At 32.3% G+C, this 25,325-nt stretch overlaps 3 protein-coding genes across 3 annotated transcripts; all 3 read left to right on the top strand.

Annotated features, from left to right (window-relative positions):
• Positions 1 to 1,288: 1,288 nt before the first annotated feature.
• Positions 1,289 to 6,051, top strand: LOC120090947 (probable galactinol--sucrose galactosyltransferase 5). Its single transcript, XM_039048659.1, has 5 exons — positions 1,289 to 2,178; positions 2,898 to 3,502; positions 3,627 to 3,804; positions 4,632 to 4,999; positions 5,322 to 6,051. Exons 1-5 carry the CDS (start codon positions 1,548 to 1,550, stop codon positions 5,895 to 5,897), a joined length of 2,358 nt encoding a protein of 785 aa, XP_038904587.1. The 5' UTR covers positions 1,289 to 1,547; the 3' UTR covers positions 5,898 to 6,051.
• Positions 6,052 to 13,075: 7,024 nt separating this feature from the next.
• LOC120090109 lies at positions 13,076 to 17,657 on the top strand. The gene is made up of 6 exons (XM_039047621.1): positions 13,076 to 13,298; positions 13,392 to 13,523; positions 15,210 to 15,299; positions 15,475 to 15,695; positions 15,791 to 15,838; positions 17,234 to 17,657. Exons 1-6 carry the CDS (start codon positions 13,205 to 13,207, stop codon positions 17,432 to 17,434), a joined length of 786 nt encoding a protein of 261 aa, XP_038903549.1. The 5' UTR covers positions 13,076 to 13,204; the 3' UTR covers positions 17,435 to 17,657.
• A 1,896-nt stretch (positions 17,658 to 19,553) lies between these two features.
• On the top strand, positions 19,554 to 20,744 carry LOC120091921 (putative cytochrome c oxidase subunit 5C-4). The gene is made up of 2 exons (XM_039050090.1): positions 19,554 to 19,619; positions 20,403 to 20,744. The coding sequence occupies exon 2, from the start codon at positions 20,412 to 20,414 to the stop codon at positions 20,595 to 20,597; it is 186 nt and encodes a 61-aa protein (XP_038906018.1). The 5' UTR covers positions 19,554 to 19,619; positions 20,403 to 20,411; the 3' UTR covers positions 20,598 to 20,744.
• The last annotated feature ends 4,581 nt before the right edge of the window (positions 20,745 to 25,325 follow it).

A 25,325-nucleotide genomic window follows, 5' to 3' on the forward strand; every position in this document is an offset into this window, starting at 1 on the left:
TTTTTTAATATATATATATAAGGTTAATTAATAAAGGGTTTTCTTGTACCTTGTTTGGTCCAAAGAATTCGTAGGCCACACAACTTTACAACTTTTTAAATTTCACAAATCTATGTCTTCCCTCAAACACCCTCTAAATAAAGTGCCTATTATATTACATTATTTAATATTGAGGGCTTGATCTTAAGTATTCGTTAAACTAAAATAAATCATGTAAAATTTAAAATTCTCATATACAAATTATAGGCTATATATGAAAATCTCTCCCCTAGTTAATAAAAGATCCCAATCAACGTTCAATCATTCATCTTAAATATAATTCAATTTGTTAAGATATTTGTTTTGATTAAGAGGTTAACCGTTCGAATCTCATTGCTAGATGTTTCTAACTAAAAAACTTTAAGATTAAATACTATTTTGGTTCATAAACTTTGAATCTTGTTTTATTTTGATCCTTAAACTTTTAAAAAATTGTCTATTTTAATTCCTAAACTTTTAAAAAGTGTTTATTTAGGTCCCTGTTGTATTAAGATTATTCTAACTTTTAGGAATAAATTTTCATCTAACATGGATTGAGTAATATCAAGGTGAAGTAAAATGTCAAAGACCAATGCACCCAAATAGCGAACGACCAAAATCTTGAACCAAAAATAACTTTGAGATCTCCTATAAAATTTATTTTACCACCTAATTCAAAATTGGAACCCTGAATTTTTTCGAGTGGCTAACTTGGCAGGTCATCCTTAAGGCATGTCATTATTCTGTTTAAGAGTTAATAAAATTTTAATAGTAAAAATTAAAATAAGCAATTTTTAAAAGTTTAAGGATTATAATAAATATTTTTAAAAATTTAAGAATAAAAAAACCTTATATAAGATGACACTAAAAAAAGTGAACTCTTTCAATATAAATATATATACCCACACTTTCTTATTTTAAAAACAATTTCCCATCAAGTTGGAGAGATACCCAACAAAACCGCTTTGAGAGCCGTCTAGTCCAATCCAACATGGATAAATTTAATTAAATCCACTTTTTTCAATCCACAACTAATGCTTTTAATTGTCGAAAAAAAAAAACATTTAAAATTGTATTAACTAACCATTTATTTATTTTTTTTTTTAATTTTTGAAAAAACAAATAAAATCTCAATTTTTTTTTTAAAAAAAACATAAAAATTCAAAACCCACCTTCCTATGAATCTTCCATTTTCTCAGGTCTCCATATCTATAAAAACCCAACTCTTCCTCTTCCCTTTCCACCACCATTGTTAACTTCAAAGCTTTTTCAGAGAGAATCAATCAAAAGCCCCTTTTTTCCTTTTTGATCCTCAAGAATCTACAATTTACAAAAAAACACCCCCATATTCTTTTTATTCTTTTTTTCCTTTCAATTAATCCCACTTGTTAATATATTTTTTTTCTATATTCTTCTCTATAAAATCCTCTCGATTTCTCTTATTCTTCACAACAAACTCGAAGAAGAGAGAAAAAAAAAAACTAACCCTCTTTTAGTGTTTTTGGGTTTGTTTCTTCTTTTCTTCACAAATGGCTCCTAGTTTGAAAAATGGCGGTTCCAAAGATGTCGTTTCATTTGATGGCTTAAACGACATGTCGTCGCCGTTCTCAATCGACGGGTCGGATTTCACTGTGAATGGTCATTTGTTTCTGTCCGACGTGCCTGACAATATCGTTGCTTCTCCTTCTCCGTACACTTCGATCGACAAGTCGCCGGTTTCGGTCGGTTGCTTTGTTGGATTCGATGCGGCGGAACCTGATAGCCGACATGTCGTTTCGATAGGGAAATTGAAGGATATTCGGTTTATGAGTATATTCAGGTTCAAGGTTTGGTGGACCACGCATTGGGTTGGCCGGAACGGTGGCGACCTTGAATCCGAGACTCAGATCGTGATCCTTGAGAAGTCGGATTCGGGCCGCCCGTATGTTCTTCTTCTTCCGCTGGTCGAGGGGCCGTTCCGAACCTCGATTCAGCCTGGGGAGGATGACTTTGTCGATGTTTGTGTGGAGAGCGGGTCGTCGAAAGTTGTCGATGCGTCGTTTCGGAGTGTGTTGTATCTTCATGCTGGCGATGATCCGTTTGCACTGGTTAAGGAGGCGATGAAGATTGTGAGGACCCACCTCGGAACTTTTCGCTTGTTGGAGGAGAAGACTCCACCAGGTATTATTAAACTACTAATATTTGGATGCCTCAAAATTCATTTTTTTAATTCACTCTAATAAAATAAATATATTTTTTCTAAAACAGTTCAAAAGCTTTCTAACTCATAAAACTTCTTTATTTTCTATTGTAAGAAAGATAATTGTTTGAAGTTGATTTCAAATCCTGTTTTTGCGAGATTTTCCCCCTAAATTTTATACTGATTAGACTTAAATTACTTATTTAACCATGGTATATAAAAGTTCACACAACATATTTTTAATAAATACAAATTATTTGCAACCATATTCATTTATCTATTAACTTCGAAGAAACTAGGCTAATAAATCTAGTCTCCGAAACTGAACTTGCTTATATTCTAATTAACATGATTGCTTACTTATATTCTAATTAACATGATTTTCTATTTTAAAAATTAGAAGTTCGTTACTCACCTCATATTAAAAAAAATCTACTCTATATTAAAAAAAAAACAATTACCTACCTACCAATTACCTACTTGCCACTTTTTTCACAGAAAGGAAATATTTTGTAAAAAAGCAAAAATTAGGGTGTACTGAATCTTACGCCTTAAATTGCAACATGTCAAGTTTTTAGCAGCACTTAAAATATTTTACTTTTTTTTAAAAGAGAGAAAAAAAAAAAATACAAGTGGAAAAGGAAAAAAAAAATAGTTATATGATTTTGTTTTTAATTTTTCCAAACAATTAAAAAAATAGGGATCGTGGACAAATTCGGTTGGTGCACGTGGGACGCGTTTTACCTAACGGTTCATCCACGAGGCGTAATAGAAGGCGTAAAGCATCTCGTCGACGGCGGTTGTCCTCCCGGTTTAGTCTTAATCGACGACGGTTGGCAATCCATCGGCCACGATTCCGATCCCATCACCAAAGAAGGAATGAACCAAACCGTCGCCGGCGAGCAAATGCCCTGCCGTCTTTTGAAATTCCAAGAGAATTACAAATTTCGTGACTACGTCAATCCCAAGGCCTCCGTCGCCGGCGCCGCCCAGAAGGGGATGAAGGCGTTTATCGATGAACTCAAAGGAGAGTTTAAGACGGTGGAGTATGTGTACGTTTGGCATGCTTTGTGTGGTTATTGGGGCGGCCTTCGCCCGCACGTGCCTGGTTTACCGGAGGCACGCGTGATTCAGCCCGTGCTCTCGCCGGGGTTGCAGATGACGATGGAGGATTTGGCGGTGGATAAGATTGTTCTTCATAAGGTCGGGATGGTCCCGCCGGAGAAGGCAGAGGACATGTATGAAGGACTTCATGCTCATTTGGAGAATGTTGGGATTGACGGCGTTAAGATTGACGTTATCCACGTAAGTGTTTATTCTACTCACACATATGTAATTTAGAAAATACTTAGTTATCATTTTTTCTTGAAAAAGAGAGACTACTTAGTGCAACACTAAAAGTATATTTTTGATTCTCTAAATATGGCAGCTATTGGAAATGTTGTGCGAGGACTACGGAGGGAGAGTGGATTTAGCAAAAGCTTATTACAAAGCAATGACGAAATCAATAAATAAACATTTTAAAGGAAATGGTGTTATTGCAAGTATGGAACATTGTAACGACTTCATGTTCCTAGGCACGGAAGCTATCTCTCTTGGTCGTGTTGGTAAGTTATCTTTCTTATTTTTCTTATTTAGATTACGGAGTTTCACGGTGTATTATGGTTTAATTATAGTCAAATCGAACTGAACTAAAAAAATTCAATTTTGAATAAATATTAAACTGAATCGAATCATTTATTTGGTTTAAATCCAACCGAATCACAAATATTCACTCCAATTTTTTGTTTTATATATAATATATAATATTTTTTTCAAATTCGATTGATTTATATTTGATAAAATATCAACTTTTATCTTGAATATGAAATGAGTATATTAATTATATCCTAATTTTTATTTTAAAAATAGTATAAATTTGATATTTTCCCCTTTATTAAAGACGTTTGGGGCAAAGACTATTTAAAACTATAATAATACCTCTTGCTATAGTAAATAATATTTTGTAGACTCTAATTTGCTACAATCAACACTATTTCAAAACTCTCATTTGTTACGGTATTTACTATTTATTATTTTATATTCATCATTTGTTTTATTCTTTACTACGGTGTTTATTATTTCCTTTTCAAATTAAAATAGTTTACATCTTAACCATATGTTATTATAATCCAAATTAAAATAATCTAAATCTGAAACACAAACTATTATAATCCAATTATAATAATTAAGTTTTGTCTTAGAGGCTACTTTAATAATTTTAATTTTGGTAAACACAGACCTCATCTGGTCATGCAATAAATATGGAAGTTCAACATTTAGCATTTACACGTCACCAAAATCCCAACTAATAAACTGTAATTTGTTGACTGATGGACTTGCTGACGTGTTACTCTCAACATCCAATTAATTAGTGGCACGTGTTGTTGGATAGGTGATGACTTTTGGTGCACCGACCCCTCTGGTGATCCAAACGGTACATTTTGGCTTCAAGGATGCCATATGGTTCATTGTGCCTACAATAGCTTGTGGATGGGCAACTTCATCCACCCTGATTGGGATATGTTCCAATCTACCCACCCTTGCGCCGCCTTCCACGCCGCCTCTCGAGCCATCTCCGGTGGGCCGATCTATGTCAGTGACTCTGTCGGGAAGCACAACTTCGAGCTTCTAAAAAAATTGGTGCTCCCCGATGGATCAATCCTTCGAAGTGAGTACTATGCCCTCCCGACTCGCGATTGTCTCTTTGAAGATCCCTTGCATAATGGAGAAACTATGCTTAAGATATGGAACCTCAACAAGGTTAGCATTTTCTCTAAACAAAACATTTTGATTGAAGTATTGTGGTAGATGATAAGAAATTAATAGACTCGAATTACAATTGTTCAAGCTTTTTATGTTTTGGGAAAGATCTTTATTTACCTACGAAAAGTAAAATCACATTACTTATTTTTCTGGTTAGAATTGAACTAGGAACTTAAGTTTTTATTTGATAAATGTGAAAACTATAATAAGAAAGTAAAAATTTAAATTTCAAAAAATAGGAAATTAAACACGAAATTATTATTAAATGATTCAAATAAACAATCTAAGTATTTACTCGTTTTTGTTATTTTTCACATAGTTTACGGGCGTGATTGGTGCATTCAATTGCCAAGGAGGAGGATGGTGTCGTGAGACACGCCGCAACCAATGCTTTTCTCAATACTCAAAGCGAGTGACATCCAAAACCAACCCAAAAGACATAGAATGGCACAGTGGAGAAAACCCAATTTCTATTGAAGGTGTTAAAATCTTTGCACTTTACCTCTACCAAGCCAAGAAACTCATCCTCTCAAAGCCCTCTCAAGACATCGACATAGCCCTCGACCCATTCGACTTCGAGCTCATCACTGTTTCACCAGTCACCACACTCATCCAAACCTCTCTCCACTTTGCCCCAATTGGCCTCGTCAACATGCTCAACACTGGGGGAGCCATACAATCTGTGGACTATGATGACGACCTAAGCTCGGTCGAGATTGGCGTCAAAGGTTGCGGTGAGATGCGAGTGTTTGCATCGCAAAAACCAAGGGCTTGCCGTATTGATGGGGAGGATGTTGGGTTCAAGTATGACCAGGACCAAATGGTGGTGGTTCAAGTGCCATGGCCTGTTGGTTCTTCATCTGCTGGCATTTCGATTATTGAGTACTTGTTTTAATTTTTATTTATGTAGAGCTTGACGATTGTTGTTGTTGTTATCATCGTTGTTGTTATTAATATATTTCTCTCCAAAAGAAAACTATGTGTAATTTGGAGAGTAATTAAGCAAGTGAAATTTTAAATAAAACTGCTTTAATTATTTATCAACTTCATATTTTTGTGCTTATATTTCTTTGAATTCCTTCGAGAGATTGTAATGGTTTTTCGTATGTGCGTTAAAAAGATTCGATGACTTGAAGCATTTGATCAATCTAACTAACCCAACTCGTATAGTTTGGTTTAGGTTAAGTTCAAATAAGGTAAATGTTTATAGGTTAGGTTGGTTTTCAGGTTTCCTTAAAATTAGTTTAAGCGAATCAGACCGACATAGACTTATTATTGTTGGGTGAAAATTTAACTTTCAAAACAAGAAGGAACCAACCTTTTGGTTGGAGAATCCCACATTGGAAAATTTGGCATTGGAAGCCTCCTTATGTACTCCAACCTTGAGTTTTGGGTTTGGGCCCCAAGGGGTACCCACGCTTTGGAAGGAGTGAGAAGTTAGACCAATGTGGGTTCGTTGGACATCCCACGCGCACCGCCGTCCATCCAATCGGGCGAGGCATATGTGTGATTATTATTTTTTTTCTTTTAATTGGGAAAAAAAGAAAGAAAATGGAAAAGGTCCTCCCATTCGCGCTTTGTCCGATTCATCAGCACACTTTCTGAGACTCACCACCTTTTTTGCTCCCTATTGTTCGATGCTGAAGGCCTATAAAAGGCGTGACCTTCAGCAGTTTGCAACACAAATTCATTCTTCACTTCTCATTTTGTTTTTCCTCTCCTCTTTCATTTTAGTTTTTCGAGCAGTGGGTTTAGAAATGGCGTGTTTTCCGGTCGGTAACGGTGCATTTTCGATCGGGTTTCTTTTGGCTGTTTTATCTTGGAGATGACGTGGCAATTTTCAGACCTACTTACACACTTGAGCAGAACTGTGAAACGTCTTAAAGAGAGTGAGCTCCGTGACTTAGCTTATAACGAGTTTCTGAGTTTCTGTTTTGCATGTTTTGCTCTTTGCTTGACCGCCGTGCCTTAACTGTTTACTGTTCGTCGTTCTAAGGGTCTTGCCGTTTCCAACAATTATATTAATTTGTTTACTTATAATACAATTATGTATACATATATTTATTTCTAACTTTACTTAATTTCATACTTCTTTTTCGATTATTCATTCTTTAAATACTCTTGTAAAAATAGAACTTTTAAGTTTATGGAAAGAGAGCTTTTCATAATATAAATTGAAATTGAGTTGGAAATCTTAATTCAATAATTAAACATAAATAAATAGGTAATTTACATATTAACATTTACTATTCTTATAAAAAGAAGTTGATTAAATGACCATAATAACATAAGCTAATTCAATGTAAATAAATAGATATTTTACATATTAACATTGTACAAAAATTTGAATAATGACTTGAATAACTGAAACTAACTCAACCTACATATTTCATGGTTGTCAAAATATCAATAACTCAACTGATATAAAATTTATACTAATCAATCTCAAAGTCAGAAGTTTAATTTTCTCAATTTACATGTTATTAAAAAAAACTCATGATTGGATTTTCCATAACAGTAAGTACACTCATACTCAAACTATCATATCTTATCTTCATTAGTAACTATCAAAGTAGTTTGAGAATCTTCTAAACTATTTACGAAATCCTATAAAGTAAATCGTCCATTTGAAGATTTCAATATCCAAATAAACATTAATTCAAAACCTCGAATACTAAGGAACAATTGTGATGGATAGCAATTGGTTATTATGATTTTGCAAATATGGCACAATATATATTCTTGTAAACATGGCAACTTACTTAAGTTGTATTACTTGATCACACTATTTTGCGCTTATTGGAAAAGGCTCCCAATAACATTGAACAAATAGAATCATATTCACAAAATTTCGTATATAGTTGTTGATTGTTTTTAGCTTTTTTTTCCCTATACTATATAGAAAAGAATTTTACTAAATTTAAAATTTAGTTTTTGTTTAATATATCTTTATTTTCCCAAACGGGACCTAAATATTTTGTATGTTATTTTTTAAATTAAATATAAAGGGAGGTGTAAATTGATATATTATAAAAGTTCATTTTTTAAATTAATACAAACTCCAAAATTTAGGATTTAAATTGATACAACCAAAAATTCAGTGATATAAATTGATATTTATACTATTTTTTTTTTTACTTAAACCAAATATTTGAATAATAGAACGGAGTATTTGGAATAGAGATTGCACACACAATTTCATTCCCCAAAATCATTTTGGCGCGTTTTAGGGAGAAAATAAAATAAAATCTGGCACCACATTTACAGAAATACCCCTGGCCCTGGCAAATGCAAACCTATAAATTAAACTTCCGTGCACTAATTTCATAAAAACCAAAACAAAAACTATTCTCCCTCGTGCTGACATCGTCCGACGAAGTTTTCCTAAATCTCCACTCGTCTCCGACGAACATCACCTATAGTTTAAGGTAAATTCTTAAAAAGACTTTATTGAACGATACATTTATTATTTTCTTCAAATTTCCCGGTTACTTCTCTACTTATTTATGCAATAGTAGTAATCAAGTTTTACTCCCTCTTTATATTTCCTTTGTGCCTCGGATGAGGTAGACTCCTGACATGGTATTGGTTGACTCTTGACTTCTCCAGCTGAGCATTCTCCTAACATCCCATCTCAAACTTGCAGGGAGGTCAACAACTTCGAGTTTGGATCTTAAGCGAAAAATTGAGAATGCATTAAAGATTTCGTTAAGCAATCAACTAATTGATCCGAAGAAGGCACATATCTAATTTTCAATTGCCCTTTGAGTACTTGATCCCTTACAAAGTGAACATCAATTTCTATATGTTTGGTACTCATATGAAATACTAGATTAGTATTAAGCGCATCAACACTGATATTGTCGCACCACAAAAGTGGTTTGTGAGAAGATGGTACGTTGATTTCGGCCAATAATTGTTGCAACCAAATGATCTCTACTGAGGCCATGAGCTAGAACTCTGTATTCGGACTCTGTGTTAGAGTGGGCAACAATATTTTGCTTCTTGGATGACCAAGATACAAGGTTATTACCAACAAATACATAGTACGAAGTAACAGACCGCCGATCATCAATATTCAATGCCTAGTTTGTTGGGTTGTATGTCCTAAAATTCGCAGTTTGTAGAGTTAAACATTTTCTATGATCAATAAAGATGTTATTCAACATTTCTTCAATAAAGTTGTTATTGAATTTGTAAATTACAACTTGCAAGATGTAAATAATGTTAGATTTTATGTCATAAAACTAGTAAATTGTAAACAATAAAACTTATTATGAAAATTCAATAAGTTGTTATTGAATATATGTATTGCTTATTAGAAATCCAATAAACCTAAAAGACCCATGACTATTACATGAGTACATGAACTTTATGTGGAGATATAAATGTGAATCATGTTCGAGTAAATAGTCAAAATGATATATAGTATATGAATAAGGTTAGGTGCCTTATTATGGTAACACTATTGGATGCGGCCTACTCTGTAGTTGTTACAAAGAGTTGTAAAATGCTACAAATGAAGTGATCCTAATTCGTACATGTTATGACATGAGGAGTGGAGGCTTCTTGTGCAAATGGGTATGTACAAGATTGAGCCATGAAATAAGCCATTCTTACTTTATAACGTTGTTTACTGTTTAAGACTGAATATTTATGTGTCAATGAGTATAATTAATGTTGTTTACGTTAAAACAAGGATTAATTAGTTTTGAAAAAAAATTGAGTTGTTCAAATTTAATAAGGGCATGTGCTTTAATTTATAAGATACGATTAATATAATGTATCAAGATACGTTATAACATAAAGTTAATTTTGAATTAGGTTCAAAATTAAATTTTGTAATATGAGAATATTAATGTTTGAATAAGATTCTCACGCCTAATGTTGTCCATCCTTCTTCTTTAACTCTGCGTTTCTCCAATAATACATCGCGCCACTCTCCTTCATGTTTGTATCAAATGTCGATCGTTGTTGTGTCGTGAAAAATTCACTGCCTTAAAAGCAAAATTCGACTTAACCTCGGTGCTAAATCGCAATTTTGGATTGCTCCCAAAGGTTTACACAACCTCCAATCCTAGATGTGCACTCATTGGAGAAAGGAATGGAATCAAAGTAAAACTTGCTCAGAGAAAATCAAAGAGATATAAAATAGGACGAAGAAGAAAACTATCTTACAAAACTAAAATCTTTTTTTCTCAATTTGTAGGAAAACATATTATATCTAAAATTAATTTTAGATCTATAACAGTCAAGCTTATTTAAAATGCTAGCATTCTAACCATAAAAAAGTTACAATATTTGGAAACACAAATTTCAAATTGTAACATTAAAACAGTCGCAAACTTAAAAGGTAAAAGTCATTACAATGATAAGTCATTCCTAACAACCTCCCATGAGTGACTAGCATTTTAATGAAAACATTAAATAAAAGTTTTTCTTTGAATAAAGAAAGGAGTATAAACTTAAACATCAATATATTTCGCTTTGAATTGATGCTTAGTGAGGTAGGACAACAACCTGACTAGAGAGAGTAAGTTACCTTTTGAACTTTCAATAGTTATGAATGAGACCCTCACAACATGTTTCAATCCTTGTGTTTTTCTTGATTCTACGATACAACATACAATAGTAAATCATGTGTTATTTAAGGCCATACACTAAAAATCTTGGGTCATCGTGAAAGCTCTAGAAAGAGACCCTTAAACTCTTTCATTGAAGGCGGCCACACCTTCACAATCATATCAATTGCTTTATCAAATCCATCAAAGACAAACCACCCAAAAACTGAAATATGAAGACTTCATCATCTAATCCATATTGGAACCAACTTCATAAAGTTTTATCATAGACAAATCACTCAAAAACTAAGATATGAAAATTTTATGATTATTCATCAAGTCCATACCAAGACCACCCAAAGAAAGGGCTATGGAATTTTAAGGGTTTAGTTCTATCCATAAAATCCATACTAGGACGACCCAAATAAAGGGCTATGAACCATCAAATCTATTGAAATAGACCACCCAGATAAAGGGCTATATGGTCTACTATTAGGGTTTGAGTCCCATGCACATTGAGGAGTCTTGAATTATTCTCCTTGTTAGGCTTTTGGTTAGAAGATCCACCAATTTTCTCTTAAACCTCACAAACTCTAAGGAGATAATTCCTCCTTTCAACAACTGTTTCACAGCTCCATGTCTGAGGCATATATGCCTTCTTTGCCATTAAACACACTATTCTTAACAATTTCTATAGTAGTCTGTGAATTACAATGTAAAGAATTTAGTACTAATGCCCCTCACAATGGTACATCTCCCAGTAGACTTCTAAGTCACTCATACTGATGCCCTATTAATTCTAGAACAACAAATTCACACTTCTATGAAGTAGCTCCTCTACCCAATAAGATCCATAATGTTTTAAGCGAGAAAATTTGTCTCACTCCCTCTCTTTTGCTTTACCATAGTCATGGGCAGATGTTAGGTGAAAAAAATCACATATAAATGTTGTAACCTTAATCTCAACCTTAACTTGAAAAAATTTATCGATACAATTTTTACCCTTCGACTAAATTTTCATTTGAAAACTATCAATAAAATAGTATTATAACATGCTGTCAACTAATTACAAAATAGGTGTATGTGGTACAAAAATTGACAATATTTGAAAGAAAAACATTACAAATTTGTATCTATTGAAACCCTAAATTTTAAGAAATGTATAGATTTTTGAACTTTCAACTTTATGACTAATATACTCTTAATATATTAAAAATTTTAATAAATTAATAGATCTATTAANTTTTTTATGTTTATATTTTGAACTTACACAATTTTGTGTTTCATAAGTCTCTAACCTAATAAACAATTATATATAAATTAATAGATCTATTAAATATATAAGTGAATTTATTTCCAGAAACCAAACTTTTAATTTTATGTTTATTATAAGAACCATAAATCTTAAAAAAAATTGTTCAATAGATCAAAGTAAACTAAAAATTTAAAAATTTGTTGGACACAAAAATCAAAAGTTCATGAACCTATTAGACATTTTTTAAAGTTGAGGGACTTATTGGACATAAAGTTATGTTTAAATCTATTGGACATAAGGTTTCCCAACTAAAATTTGAAGTTTATGTCTAACCAGATCTTAAAAAAAAGTTATGTCGGATCAGTCTTTGAATTTTAAGAAGTATTTGATAACCAAACTTTAATTTGCTTCAAATGATGCATATTTGTGTACACTTTTTAGTTGATAGTACTTACTTTATGCATTAAAAAAAATAAAAGATATATATTTTTTGAGACAGAGATGCCGTTTGCGCTGAAATTGATTTCAAGTTGCTTGAATTAAAAGTAAGCATCGAGCTAGATAGAAAAATTATATAACAAGACTAAAATAGACATCTTAAAGTTTCAAAAACCAAAATGAAACAATTGTAAGAGCTTCAGGACTAAAATAGCCGTCTCGAAAATTGAGAAATCAAAATGAGTAAAAAAAGATAGAAATACTATTTAGATCTTTAATCCCAATATTTTCTAGGGTTAATTTATAAAAAATACCCATAAATTGTGGAGTTGGTTACTATTATACTCCGAACTATAATTTTTTTTTTTAAACAAGAAACTTTCAAAACAACTCTAAACTACTGTTATTAAATGCTTAAGTAAACAAATCTAAACACATAGATAAAAAAAATAAAAAAAATAAAGATACATGACATCTGTAAACTATGCATGTTGTTATCTTTTTCCTTTCAATATCTCAATTATTTGTTCTTTCATTTATGATTTTTTTTGGGAGAAATTTATATATATTTTTTAATCTTCACATTTAAATTTACTTTCGGTATATATTTAGATTTGTTCACATAAATAATTCGAATAAATCTATAAGCCGACACAAACTTTTTCCACTACGAATTTAACTAAAAGAGTTTCCATAGTTATTTGAAACAAACTTTTAAACAAAATTAAAAGGTAACTTTTTATTTATTTATTTATTTTGACAATATATGGGACTGAAAAATCGAAGTATTAACTCTGAAATTGATAAAACAAGGACTCTAAGCTAGGTTGATTTTGACAAGTTTGTAAAGTTAGGGCATAATAATGAAGCAACTCTACATTTGAAGACCATAATTTGATATTGACCTTTGTACCTAATCGATCGAATTAGTTCTTCGAAAATTTGTGCATGGCCTTCGCCCCAAAGTTTCTTCGGCCGCTCCCCAGAGCTTTCGTGTTCGCTTCGTCTTCATCTTCTTCCTTCTTCAATCCCGTCAGATTCTGTATGTTTTATGCTATCTTTACTTTCTAAACTTCCTTCGATCTTGTTTTCATTCCTTTGATTCGTCTGATTGCTGTACTGTTTCCAATTTTAGGTTGTGTGAAATTTCAGCACTTCAAGTCGTTTCCGACGAACTTCGGATCATTACTCTGCAACCGCATTTCCAATTTCAGACTTGCATTTTCTGGCGCTAATGGAATTTATCTGCGGAAGTCTCCTTTGATAGGTAAGCTTGATTTCTTCAACTCTTCATTTTTCCAATCATCTGCTGAATAGCAATTCTATATGTAACATTGCTTTCCTTAACATTTTTTTATTGCTCTTTTGCTGTAAATGCCTAAGTGTCATTAATGACTAGTTAGTTCTTATGCATTGTGGAATAGGATTTTTCTTTTCGGCCAGAATATAGCATTCCAATTGCTGGTTAGCATAGGATACTGGCGCTTTAATCATTGGGCTAATGTTAAGAGTTCTTAACATGTGGAAAAGGAAGGGTGTTTCATGTGTAATATTGAACCTATTCCATTTAGTATTTGAAATATGACTAGGGTTAAATTTGGGATGGCTTTGGAAAAAAGTGATTTTAAGTGAAACCACTCTTTCTGTAAGCAACTTTTGAAGTTCTTGTCTTCAAATCATTTTAGGTATAATTGTTAAGGCATATTGATTTGATTAGATGTACCGTAATCCATCAGCTTAAGCTTTTGGATTCAATGGAACAGGAAGCCAGGTGTTTGAACCTCTATTGATTTCCACTTATGAGGAGTGTTAAAGCATTAATATGATTAAATTTACAGTAACCTATTAACTTAAGCTATTAGTTTATGATTTAATATGGTGTAATGTAGTGTTTCTAAAATTTGCTTGAAAGGTGCTTTTAATGGGATGTATGTATTTTTCAGGTTCTAAAAGTTGTCCTAAACTCACTTGTATTGTCTAATTGAGCAATGTTATTGAGTCTCCATTTTCTTATTATGGTTGCCGCATTTTTTTGCACACTTTTTTTTACTATACTGCAATTATAAAACTTAAACTCTTTAGTTGGAATGAGATAAATTATTCCCAATTAACACTTCCCTTCTCAACACTCTTCAAACTTTGCTCAACATCTCTGTTGATCCATATTAAATTTTCACTATTCCACAAAGGGTTACATAAAGTCCTTCCTATTGTTGTGCTTATTGACAAAAAATTCTATCCATACGTTATGTAGATTCTAATAACAAAGACTCCCAGAATCTGTAAAATCTCAGCACAAATCCTTAAAAAAATAATTATTCTTTCATTCCTTTAAAACTGCAGGGCCGTGCAAAAAACATTCTTACACTGATTTTTTTTTTCTTTCCTTTGAGTGAAGACCATCTGCCGTGTTCACCAATATGCATTCGCTAAAAACTTTGTAAAAGCCATCAAGGAAGCAGCTGCCTTGTACTTGGATTTTTCCACGTTACAAGTTTGGTTTTATTTGTCAGGATATTTAGATTTTGCTTAATTGTGCTTGAGGCATTCTACCATCCAGAGAAAAATTGGATGTAGTATAGCATTGCTTCCTTGTGCCTCATTTATGTACCGGTTGTTGATTGATCACATGGTTGCTGCAATCAAATTCTTCTTCTTCTTCTTCTCTCTCTCTCTCTCTCTCTCTCTCTCTATATATATATATATATATATATATATTTATATCTATATCCGAGAATGTGTAGGTTAGCTTGTTTTTAGTTCGATTAACCTTACAGTTGCTTGAGCTATCAAATTCCTCTAACCTACCAATGTTTTTGTTTTGGTTTCTGTTTGTTATGGGCTGATTCTTTTTTCCCATTGTATTATAAAAATATGATTTTTTTTCAGGAAAAGAAAAAATTCCTTCTAATCCTTTCTTACATTACACTAATGAAAAGGAAAATTCAAACAGGAAGTCAGTTTAGTAAGGGCACCATTTTGGGTGCATCAGTTGTATTTGGATCAATCAGTTTGTGGCCCAATGCTTCATTGGCTATGGACGGTGAGCAAAAATCTTCTTTTTTTGGTTCAGTTGGAAGCCTCCCTTACCCTTTAATGAACCAAAAGGAAAAGAAATTGAGCTTTATTATTTTTTTGGTTGGGAGGCTTTGACGCCCCAACATATTTAAATTTGAATTATACTCATACTTTTTTCTTTCCAAAACAAAATACTGCAGACAGATTAATGGATGCTCCCCAAGAGGATTTAGATGCTTCAGATTATGTAAAATCTGCAAAAATCTTCTGGGAGCTTGCATTAAGACTCTGGTTGCCTTTTCTTCTCTGTTGGACTGTGTTGATAAATTTGAATCATCCTATACTAGTTGTGGGCAAAGTGGTCCTATTCCTTGTTAGCACAAAACCCAGTCCTCTATCTGTTTACATTTTTGTGGAGAAGGTTAGTTGAAGTTGTAGCATCTAGCTTGTCTGACTTGAGAATCTGAGATGACGTATTTGGCAATATATTGATTATATGTCTTCAAATTGTTTCAGTTGCGTTCTTCTTCATCTCAAGAGCCCCATCTCTCTAACTGGAAAAAGGTATGTGTATGTTAGGTATCCAAACACGGAAAATACAAGAAAACACTAAAGATAACTATATTACAATATCAACCCAACTCTATTCATTAGCAAAATTTTCTAGCTAATTACCATTAATGCCCTTACCAATATCCTACTACCATTGTTTTTTTTATTGCAATAGTCTTCTAGGATTTAAGCGCAAGGTGAAAAAAAAAAAAAAAAAAGCTTTTTTGTTTTGTTTTTTTTGTTGTGAGGCACACTATATATAAAAGTAATAGGGAAAAATACCTTTTTAGTCCTTGAGTTTTCTAGAATAGGTGCGTTTGATCCTTGAAGTTTTAAATAAACCATTTTAGTCCATAAATTTTTAGTAATAGGTTTAAAAGGTCCTCTTCATTAACAACGTTTAAATTAACAGATCTGTCAAGTAGATTATTTAAATGCTGATGTGACTTGCTGACTAAGTTGATGATTTAGATTTAAATACTTCATAAGATGAACTTCATGAAAAATGAACTCAACTTCACGTCATTTTTGTCTTTTTTCTTGTGAAGTTATTTCATGAGATGAACTTCAAGAGAAATGAACTCAACGAACTCAATTTCACCTCATTTTTGTCTTTTGTCTCGTTAAATCCAAATCATCAACTTAGTAAGCAAGCCACATCAACATTTAAATATCTAATTGGACAGATCTGTTAATTTAAACTCTTCTGTTAACGAAGAGGAGCTTTTAAACTTATTATTGAAAACTTAGGACTAAATGGTTAATTCGAAACTTCAGGGACCAAACACACCTATTCAAAAAAACTTGGGGACTAAAAAGGTATTTTTCCCAAAGTAATACATAAAGAAGAGAGAGCATAGTTGAAGTGGAAATATGAAAAAAAGTCCCCTACACATAGAAATTTTGCATTTAGGCTTAGTAAATTTTGATTCTTTAATTAATAAAGAAGGAAAAACTTTAATTATTACTATATTTTAAAAATAATGAAAAAACCCCAAGGTCTAGGGCTTAAAGCCTTGGAACTTCACAAAAGGTGTGCACCTGTGGCGCTTTATTTTGTGAGCTTCGTCTTTTCAAGGTGAGGCACAAGCGTCTTGAGTTTAGGAATGCGTCGGAGAGGACTTTTTAAAATACTACCTACTACTATTCCTAATGTCCTCTATTAGTACCCTTACAGCATCCTATCAATTTCAGCTGTCTTAAAATACCTACCAAATGATGTATTATGATTGGATTGAGTTGCAATGAGTTCTTCCAAAAAAGGGAAAAAAAAAGTACTTTTAAGTGGTTCTCCTAAAAGCACTTCTAAATATCTTTAGAATTTTCAAACTCTTGTGAAATTTTCAGCAAGTTTCTTGTACTAGTCAATTTAACCTGATACTGAAAAGTTATTTGATTAATGTGCAGTGTTTGTTTGCAAGAAAAGTTGAAGTCGAAGACTACAAGCTTCTATGCGTGGCCAAAGTTGAAATGAAACATCAAAAGTTCACTCTTGTGGGAATTCTTGGAGGTTGGTGGAAATGGCCACCCTTTTCTTCTGATGATGAATTCATTGCTTTTATGGATAAACTAGCTTTCCTTGCACATCGACTAAAGTCTATATACTAAGTATAGGTTAAATATATAAAATTTAGTTCATACAGTTGAGCTATGCTTTTAATATAGCTGTTAAAAATAGTTTATGATAAATTAGTGAAATTTAAGATCGGAAAACATATGATCTTTTTCCTCTGGAAAGGCATTGTATGTATATCATAGAGTCGTTTGGCCCCACCAATTTGTCAAGTTGGTGTATACAATTCAACTTCAATAAGAAAAACTATTGAACTTACACATTTATCTAGTAACTTCATTTTTTTTTTTTTAATTTTTCACATTTATTAATGAACTTCATCTTCTTCTCTATTTCTACTTTTTCACATTTATCAAAGTAACTTCATCTTACTTTTTTAATTTAACAATTATCGAGAAACTCAATTTATAACTCTACATTTTAAACATAAATTTACTAACTCCAACATATTAACTCAAAACTTATTAACTCCACTAAGTGGATCAAGTTTTCCCTATAAAGGTTAACACAATGCAAAATATGAGATGTGAGAATTGGAATTTTGACTTTCTGTTTAAAGTTATAATGTCTTATTCATTTGAGTTAGGTTCGTATTAACATATTTAATGTTGAATAATATATCTTTTAATTTTATATATTGCGAATGGAAAAATGTTGTGTGGTGTCATATATGACACTAACATATTTAAGGACACATACCGGAGGACTAATATACCTTGTTGTATAATTTATGTTTGATATGTTCTCAAACTTCAAGAATTTTTAGGAACCAAGTAGAGACTTGTTCAAACTTCTGACATATTTTACTCGATTATCTATATAAAATAAAATCTCTTCAATTAAAACTCTTACAAATGGGTGTAAAATTGCAAATAAAATTTGTCATAGAGTTCAGAAGAGATATATTTTCTTATTCCATGATTTTATATAATTTTTTTAATACAATAACTGTCGAGTGGAAAAAGCTATGCCAATATCATTAAGTTAAGTTCACTTTAAAATATAAATTTTATACAAATTTTGAATCCTTCTTCATGGTAAGCAATAAATGAAAGGAAATTTTCACATATAGAAAAAATGTCAAACTATTTATAGAAATAGCAAAGAAAATACCGATAGACTTCTATCAGTGCAACATATATCATATAGTATCAATACTAAACTCTATCAATTTCTATCAATCTCTTTCAAAGAAGATTAAATTTTACTATTTTGTATAAATAATTTCCTTTATTTTTCCATTTTTGAAAATCCGTATAAATGAAAGAATTTTCCGTACTAAAGACGTGGCTGAATGGAAGAATATCGTTTATAAATTTTGAGAATTTTTCTAGTACTACCAGAATATCATACTCTCTCTTTTACATCGTAAATTTGTCTTCATAAATACTTGAGAACCCTACACTAATATCAGCAAATCATACTCTATTCTTGACCTAGCATACAATGGAGTAATATGAAAGATGTTTAAATCTTATTTTGGTCCTTGAACTTTGAAATTTGTTCTATTTTGGTCCTTAAATTTTTAAAAATGTCTATTCTAGTCCCTAAATTTTTTAAAAATGCTTTACTTTGGTCATTGCTATTAAAATTTTGTCAACTCTCAAACAAAATGATGAGATGACTAGGATGCTAAATAAGTTAATTACACTAAAAAAATTAGTTTCAATTTTGAATTAAGTGGTAAAGCGATTTTCTATAAAACTCAAATGTTATTTTACCTTCGAGATTTTGACTGTTTAATATTTTATAGTGTATTGAGTGTTGACATTTTATTTCATCTTCATTTTGTTCACACATGTTAGACATAATTTCATCAAAGAATTAACAAAATTTTGATAGTATGGATAAAAAAAAATACTTTTTAAAATTTAGAAACTTTATTTTTTTAAAGTTTATTGACCAAAATACAGTTAGATTAGTGACGAAAATAAGATTTAAATTATTCATACTACTGGATTGGAAAATTTCCCAAATTTTTATAAAGTTTCCAGCGTTTGCACCGACTTGAAATCCAGATGGCAATTTTTTTTAGGGTCGACATGTCGGCAAGCTGTGCAATGCAACTGCAAAGTAAGCTCGCACGTGTCGGGCATGCATGCATGTGCATGACCTTTCCATTCACACGTACGTATAATAATTAAATTTTGGTTCTTTCATTTTCTTTAATTTAATTTCACTTCCTCAATTCTCCATTGCCATCATTCGCTCTACGTCCAGGTTAGTTTTTTCTTCTCAATTAAGAAGTAAATTCCTAAATTCCTAAATTATAAATATAAGCAAAATTCTACTTTTTAATTATTGGATATTGTCTATTAAAACATAACCTATACTATAGATTTTGGTCAATCCTTTCAAAATATATGTATATATCCATGCTTCAAGGTATGAGAATTTTGAGCTTTAAAAGGATAATGAGTTGCAAATATAAAATTTTTTATTGTTACTATTTTTTTTTTTAAATTACAAGTTTAGTTTTAATAAACAGTGGATATTATTCAAAACTTTTAGAATTTATTTGATATATTAGGTATAAAATTCAAAGTTTATGTCTAATGATATTTCAAACTTTTAATGTTGCCTCGTAGGTTATTAAAATTAATGACTAAATTTATAATTTTGAGATGAAGCTTAACTAATTTTATAATTTAAGTAAAGTAAAAATAAAACATCATGTACAAAAGTTATATATCGAACTAATTTAAAATTTTAATTTACAATTTTAGTTATAAATCGGTGACATGAAAAAATTATCAGAAAAATCTAAAACTCTTTCTTTTTTTTTTTTCACCAAAATTGCACCCTTTTTTTCTTACATTTAATGGCGGTTATTTACCGTCATCAATACATGACATGAAAAAATTATTATAAAATTCGCTAATATTTCGCTCAATCCATAAAAAAAAAAAAAAACGCTCGAATTTGGCTTTTATGACATTTTTTTCTTCTCATTCCTAGATTGGCCTTTGTTCATGTCATTTTTTTTTCTTTCAATGAATATAGTGAAAGAAAATGGTGGGTGTTGTTGCATACTACAAGGGACCAAGCATAATAAAGGAGATAATATATGGAGTGGGGATTGGGCTAATGGCTGGTGGCCTCTGGAAAATGCACCATTGGAATTATCAAAGGAAAACTAAAGAGTTCTATGAACTGCTTGATCGAGGTGATATCACTGTTGTCATTCAAGAAGACTAATAATTCATAATAATAAGTTTTGGTTCTTAAATTCTAAACGATTGTAAACATTTTGTTCTTGTATTTAAAAAGTAGCTTTTAATAAGTAATATTAAGGTGTAATTTATAAATTTATATATATGTTATAAATTTTAATAAAATAACTTGTTTTTTTCAAATTTTTTTGGTTCCGTTTGCTTTTAGTTTTTGAAAATTAAGTCTTTAAACACTCGTTCTACCTCTAAATTTTTCGTTTTCTAGTCTATTTTTTACCAATGTTTTAAAAATCTAAGTAAAATTTTGGAAATTAAAAGAAGAAGGTTTTGAAAACTAAATCTAATCAAGATCCAAATCATTCTAAGAAATTTAGAAGAAATAGGTTTAATTTTTAATAATAAAAAATAAAAAATGAAATAGAGAAAATGAAATCTAATCAAGATCCAAGAAGAAATAGGTTTAATTTTTAATAAAAATAAAAAATGTAATAGACTCTATTTAAAAATCGAAATGATCATTAAACGGAGGTTTAGGGTTTTTGTTAGTTTATACGCATGGGGATTAAAATTAGTTTGTAATAATTTTTTTTAGATAATATAGAAACCGTGCCACATAAATATTAAGGTGTAATTGTAATTTAAAAAATTATTTACGAGTGTTATCTTTCATCTATTTTATTTTAATTTCAAACAATATATCAAACTTTTAGTCAGATCTTTAGTTGCTTTCACAATGAATGATTGTTAAATTTTTTTCTCAATTTGTGGGTTTTTGTGTGTTGCCAGTTGGTTTCTTCAATTATTAAGAATACTTCTTTTTCAATTTTTGGCATTTAATATAAACTTCAAACTCCTAACCAAAATAATAAATGGAAATCTAGCTTTTTCGAATTATTTATTTTTAAAATTGTGAGCCCGAGACAAATTTTTAGATTAGTGATGTTTAAGTCTATTAATTGGCTTCAACGACCATTAGCCAATCAATAAGGATTTTTTAAAGACATTTTTTAAAAAATATAAATTTTCTTTTTGGGAATGATTTGGCTAATCATTTTGAAAGATTTTAAAATTAAATTTAGCTAATTAAAAATAATTTAAACCACTTTGAAGGTCATCCAATCTTATTCTAACGGTATATTTGAGAATGCTTTTGACAATGTTAAAAATAATTACAATTTAAGATTGATAGGAAAATAGATGGTTAAAATCACTTCTTAAACCGCGTTCTTCCTCGTGAAATTTTCTATGGAGATTCTTCGTGGGGAATTTACATGAATTGTGGTTGTGGCGTGGCAGACCTTGACCTTAGTAGCACTCTAGAACTCCTCACCTTTCGCTATCTGGAAAGAAAAGAATGAGTTTCAAGAAGCTCAATGAGTGGTAAGCAACTTTTAGAGTCTATTTCAACTCATAACAAGCATATCACAACTACGAGGTTAATATCCAAACATCAGCCTTAAATGAGTCTGTTCTACCTATGCACATGGTAGATAGTTAAATTGATACTAATCATATAAGTCTGTTCTCAACTCTACCTACACACACGGTAGATAGTTAAACAAATATTAATCATAAACGTTTACTCTCCTGTGTTCCCTATGTGCACATATAATTCCCACTTATGGGCTCAGAAGCTAGGCTTGCCGGTCCTCTGACCATCCCATACGAGGTTCTTCTCACAGGCTCAGGAACTAGACTTCTCGGTCCCCCGACCATCCCGTGAGGTTTTACTCTAGGCTCAAGAATTAGGTCTCTTGACCCCTTGACCATCCCAATCATATATTCTCATGCTCATTGTAATTACTCATTCACAACATAAGTATATATATATATATATATATATACCACTCACCTTGGTAGGGTAAGAACCTTTCTCTTTAGAAGTTCTATGATTTCCTTGGGCTCCCTTTTGAATCCTCAATTCTAGATTCAACTTTTAAGTTCAGATTACTCATAGTTACAAATCTTACTTTGAGACACTTCCTTCTACAAACATGTTCTAAAATTTCTCAGGAAGCTTACCTCAAAATCTCAGCTCAGAAATTCTCGTGGTTTGGCCGAAATCTTCAAATAATCAAGACTGGTCCAAGCTTACCCGAGAGCTCGACACTTCTGTCTTTTCCTCACTATCCAGCCTGATTCTTTTAAGCTTCTACTCTGGTAGTCCTTTCTTCAAAACTAGACTCTCAGAGCTTTCAAGTGGTTTTAGACTCACTCAAAACGCACGAGTAGTATGGGAGAACTTTTCATCCTAAGTTGATGCTACTTTAGGACCCCACTGTCCGACAACATCTCCTCCCCTTGAAACCACTTGATCAACGCATTGAATCTGCTCTCAAACACTCTTCCTAATATACTTTGAAGAGGATTTGTGTTATGAATTGAAGAGAAGACTTGTGGTGGTATTTATAGGCTTTAAGGACTAATCCTCGTCATCTCTTGAGGCCTCCAATGCATGACACCTCATACTTAGAAACTTTTGGAGTGTTTGCATCATGCTTTGCCACCACCTACTCTCCATGCCACTCACCTACTTCCATGCCACTTCCTACTTTAATGAAGCTTGAGTTGTCTTCCTCATGCATAAGTCTTTCTTATATGAAACTCTATTTGTCCACATCCTACTAACTCAAGCTCAACCTCTTCTTGGTTCAACCACTTGTCCGGATGAATCCATCAACCCATAGCTCTTTCATCAATGCAATCAGACCTTGCATGCCTTTTGTGCTGCAAGCCTCAACAACACATAGACACTTTAATATACGCCCATCATGGCTTGGCTCATCGTTTAGTTCATTGTGAAGCTCTTGTGCTCATTGCATAGCTCATCATGTAATGATCTCTCGCTGTCGCTTATCATCTAACGATCTCACTGTCACTCATCGTTTAGCGCATAGCCTATTGCATAGCGCCTGAGCCTATCGTGTAGCACAACACCCATCGTGTAGTCCTATCGTCTAGCGCTGCAAGCAGCTACGCGACCATCCACACGCAGGCTTCAACGCCCAACGCCTTGCATTCATTGTCTAGCCCTCTCGCTCTCGCTCACGCAGCTTCTTATCATCCCAACGTATGAGCAACTTTTGGGCAGCGCTTCTTGCCAATGCTTCGGCCAACATGCGTCCATACCTCACAAGCTCAACGCATGGTTGTCCTTGGCTTCAATGCTTAATCCCTTATAACCTCTACAAGCTTAGTTTTATTAGAGCCTCATGCGTTAATGTTTCTTAACACCACACACATGGTTTCTTTTGACTTCACACTTAAGCCAAATTTTTATTAGTTAAGGTTCAACTCAAAGCTACTAAAAGAAAATCTCTTCAAACACTTAGAATTTTCCTTCTTTTCAACATAGGATTTAACTTATACTTAGTTAATTTCCTTAATTACCTGTTTAAGTAGGGAAATTGAGATCTAGGTTTCACAATTACTTCCCCCTTAAGAAAATTTCGTCCTCGAAATTTACTCGGACTTACTTCGGTTTAAGGTTTCACAACAATTTTTGTTGTAAACTCTTATAACATTGTCTATTACTAAGCTTTCGTTGCGCTACTCTAATATTAACTTCCTTAGTTTGTCCAACGATACTTTTCCCAGCCATCTCTATGCTAGTCGTCGAACCAAATTATCTAAAAAATAACTTTTCTATCTCAAACTCTAATTGAGAATAACTTAATTCTTTCTTACCTTCCTCGATGGATCTTTAGGTAGCATTGTGAGTTCCAGCTCAGCTTGCCTGCTAGGTCCTGCCACTTCTGCTATTCATCTTAGTTTCACTTTGATTAATTCCTAGGTTTCTCTTTAAACCTATGGAATCTACTTTACCACATATCTCTCTGGTTTTCCTGAATACATACTTTAAGTTAAGTAAAGATTTACGTAAAACCTGGGGGGAAGGTTGAGTGTAAAGAGCATAAGTTTCTAGGGAAACCGGAAGGTTGAAAACTTGAGGTTTGTATTCAGGAAAACCAGAGGGATGTGTGGTAGAGTAGATTTCATAGGTTTAAAGAGAAACCTAAGAATTAATCAAAGTGAGACTAAGAGGAATAACGGAAGTGGCAGGTCTTAGCATGCAACCTGAGCTGGAACTCACAACGCTACCTGAAGATCAATCGAGGAAGGTAAGAATGAATTAATCATTTCATTTAGAGTTTGAGATAGAAAAGTTATTTTGTAGATAGTTTGGTTCGATGACTAATATAGAGATGGCTAGGAGAAATATCGTTGACAAACTAAGGAATTAATATCAGAGTAGCGCAACAGAAGCATAGTAATAGACTAGGTTATAAAGGCTTGCGACAGAGGTTGTTGTGAAACCTTAAACCAGAGTTAGTCCGAATAAATTTTGGGGATGAAATTTTTTTAAGGGGGAAGTTATTGTGAAACCTAGATTTCAATTTCCCTACTTAAGCAGGTAATTAAGAAAATTAACTAAGTAAAAGTTAAATCCTATGTTGAAGAAAAGGAAAATTCTAAGTGTTTGAATAGGTTTGTTGAGTAGCTTTGAGTTGAGCCTTAACTAGTAAAAATTTGGCTAAATGTAAAGTCAAAAGAAACCATGCGTGCGATGTTAGGAAACATTAATACATGAGGCTCTAATAAAACTAAGTTTGTAGAGGTTATAAGGGATTAAGCATTGAAGCCAAGGACAACCATAAGTTGAGCTTGTGAGGTGTAACGCTTCAGGCCCAAGATTCGGACCAGGATTCGGAATCCGGATTCGGCCCCTGATGGCCCCGGCATTCCCCTACGA

The sequence above is a fragment of the Benincasa hispida genome, chromosome 11, assembly GCF_009727055.1.
Source record: "Benincasa hispida cultivar B227 chromosome 11, ASM972705v1, whole genome shotgun sequence".
NCBI classification, from domain to species: domain Eukaryota; kingdom Viridiplantae; phylum Streptophyta; class Magnoliopsida; order Cucurbitales; family Cucurbitaceae; genus Benincasa; species Benincasa hispida.

What these genes read in the sequence shown, in the direction of transcription:
- LOC120090109 (XM_039047621.1), top strand. Translation starts at nt 13,205, where the DNA reads ATGGCCTTCGCCCCAAAGTTTCTTCGGCCGCTCCCCAGAGCTTTCGTG. An exon ending in CTTCAATCCCGTCAGATTCT is followed by an intron (nt 13,299 to 13,391) that starts GTATGTTTTATG and finishes TTCCAATTTTAG; the next exon opens with GTTGTGTGAAATTTCAGCAC. An exon ending in ATCTCTCTAACTGGAAAAAG is followed by an intron (nt 15,839 to 17,233) that starts GTATGTGTATGT and finishes ATTAATGTGCAG; the next exon opens with TGTTTGTTTGCAAGAAAAGT.
- LOC120090947 (XM_039048659.1), top strand. Translation starts at nt 1,548, where the DNA reads ATGGCTCCTAGTTTGAAAAATGGCGGTTCCAAAGATGTCGTTTCATTT. An exon ending in TATCTCTCTTGGTCGTGTTG is followed by an intron (nt 3,805 to 4,631) that starts GTAAGTTATCTT and finishes GTTGTTGGATAG; the next exon opens with GTGATGACTTTTGGTGCACC. An exon ending in AGATATGGAACCTCAACAAG is followed by an intron (nt 5,000 to 5,321) that starts GTTAGCATTTTC and finishes TTTTTCACATAG; the next exon opens with TTTACGGGCGTGATTGGTGC.
- LOC120091921 (XM_039050090.1), top strand. Translation starts at nt 20,412, where the DNA reads ATGGTGGGTGTTGTTGCATACTACAAGGGACCAAGCATAATAAAGGAG.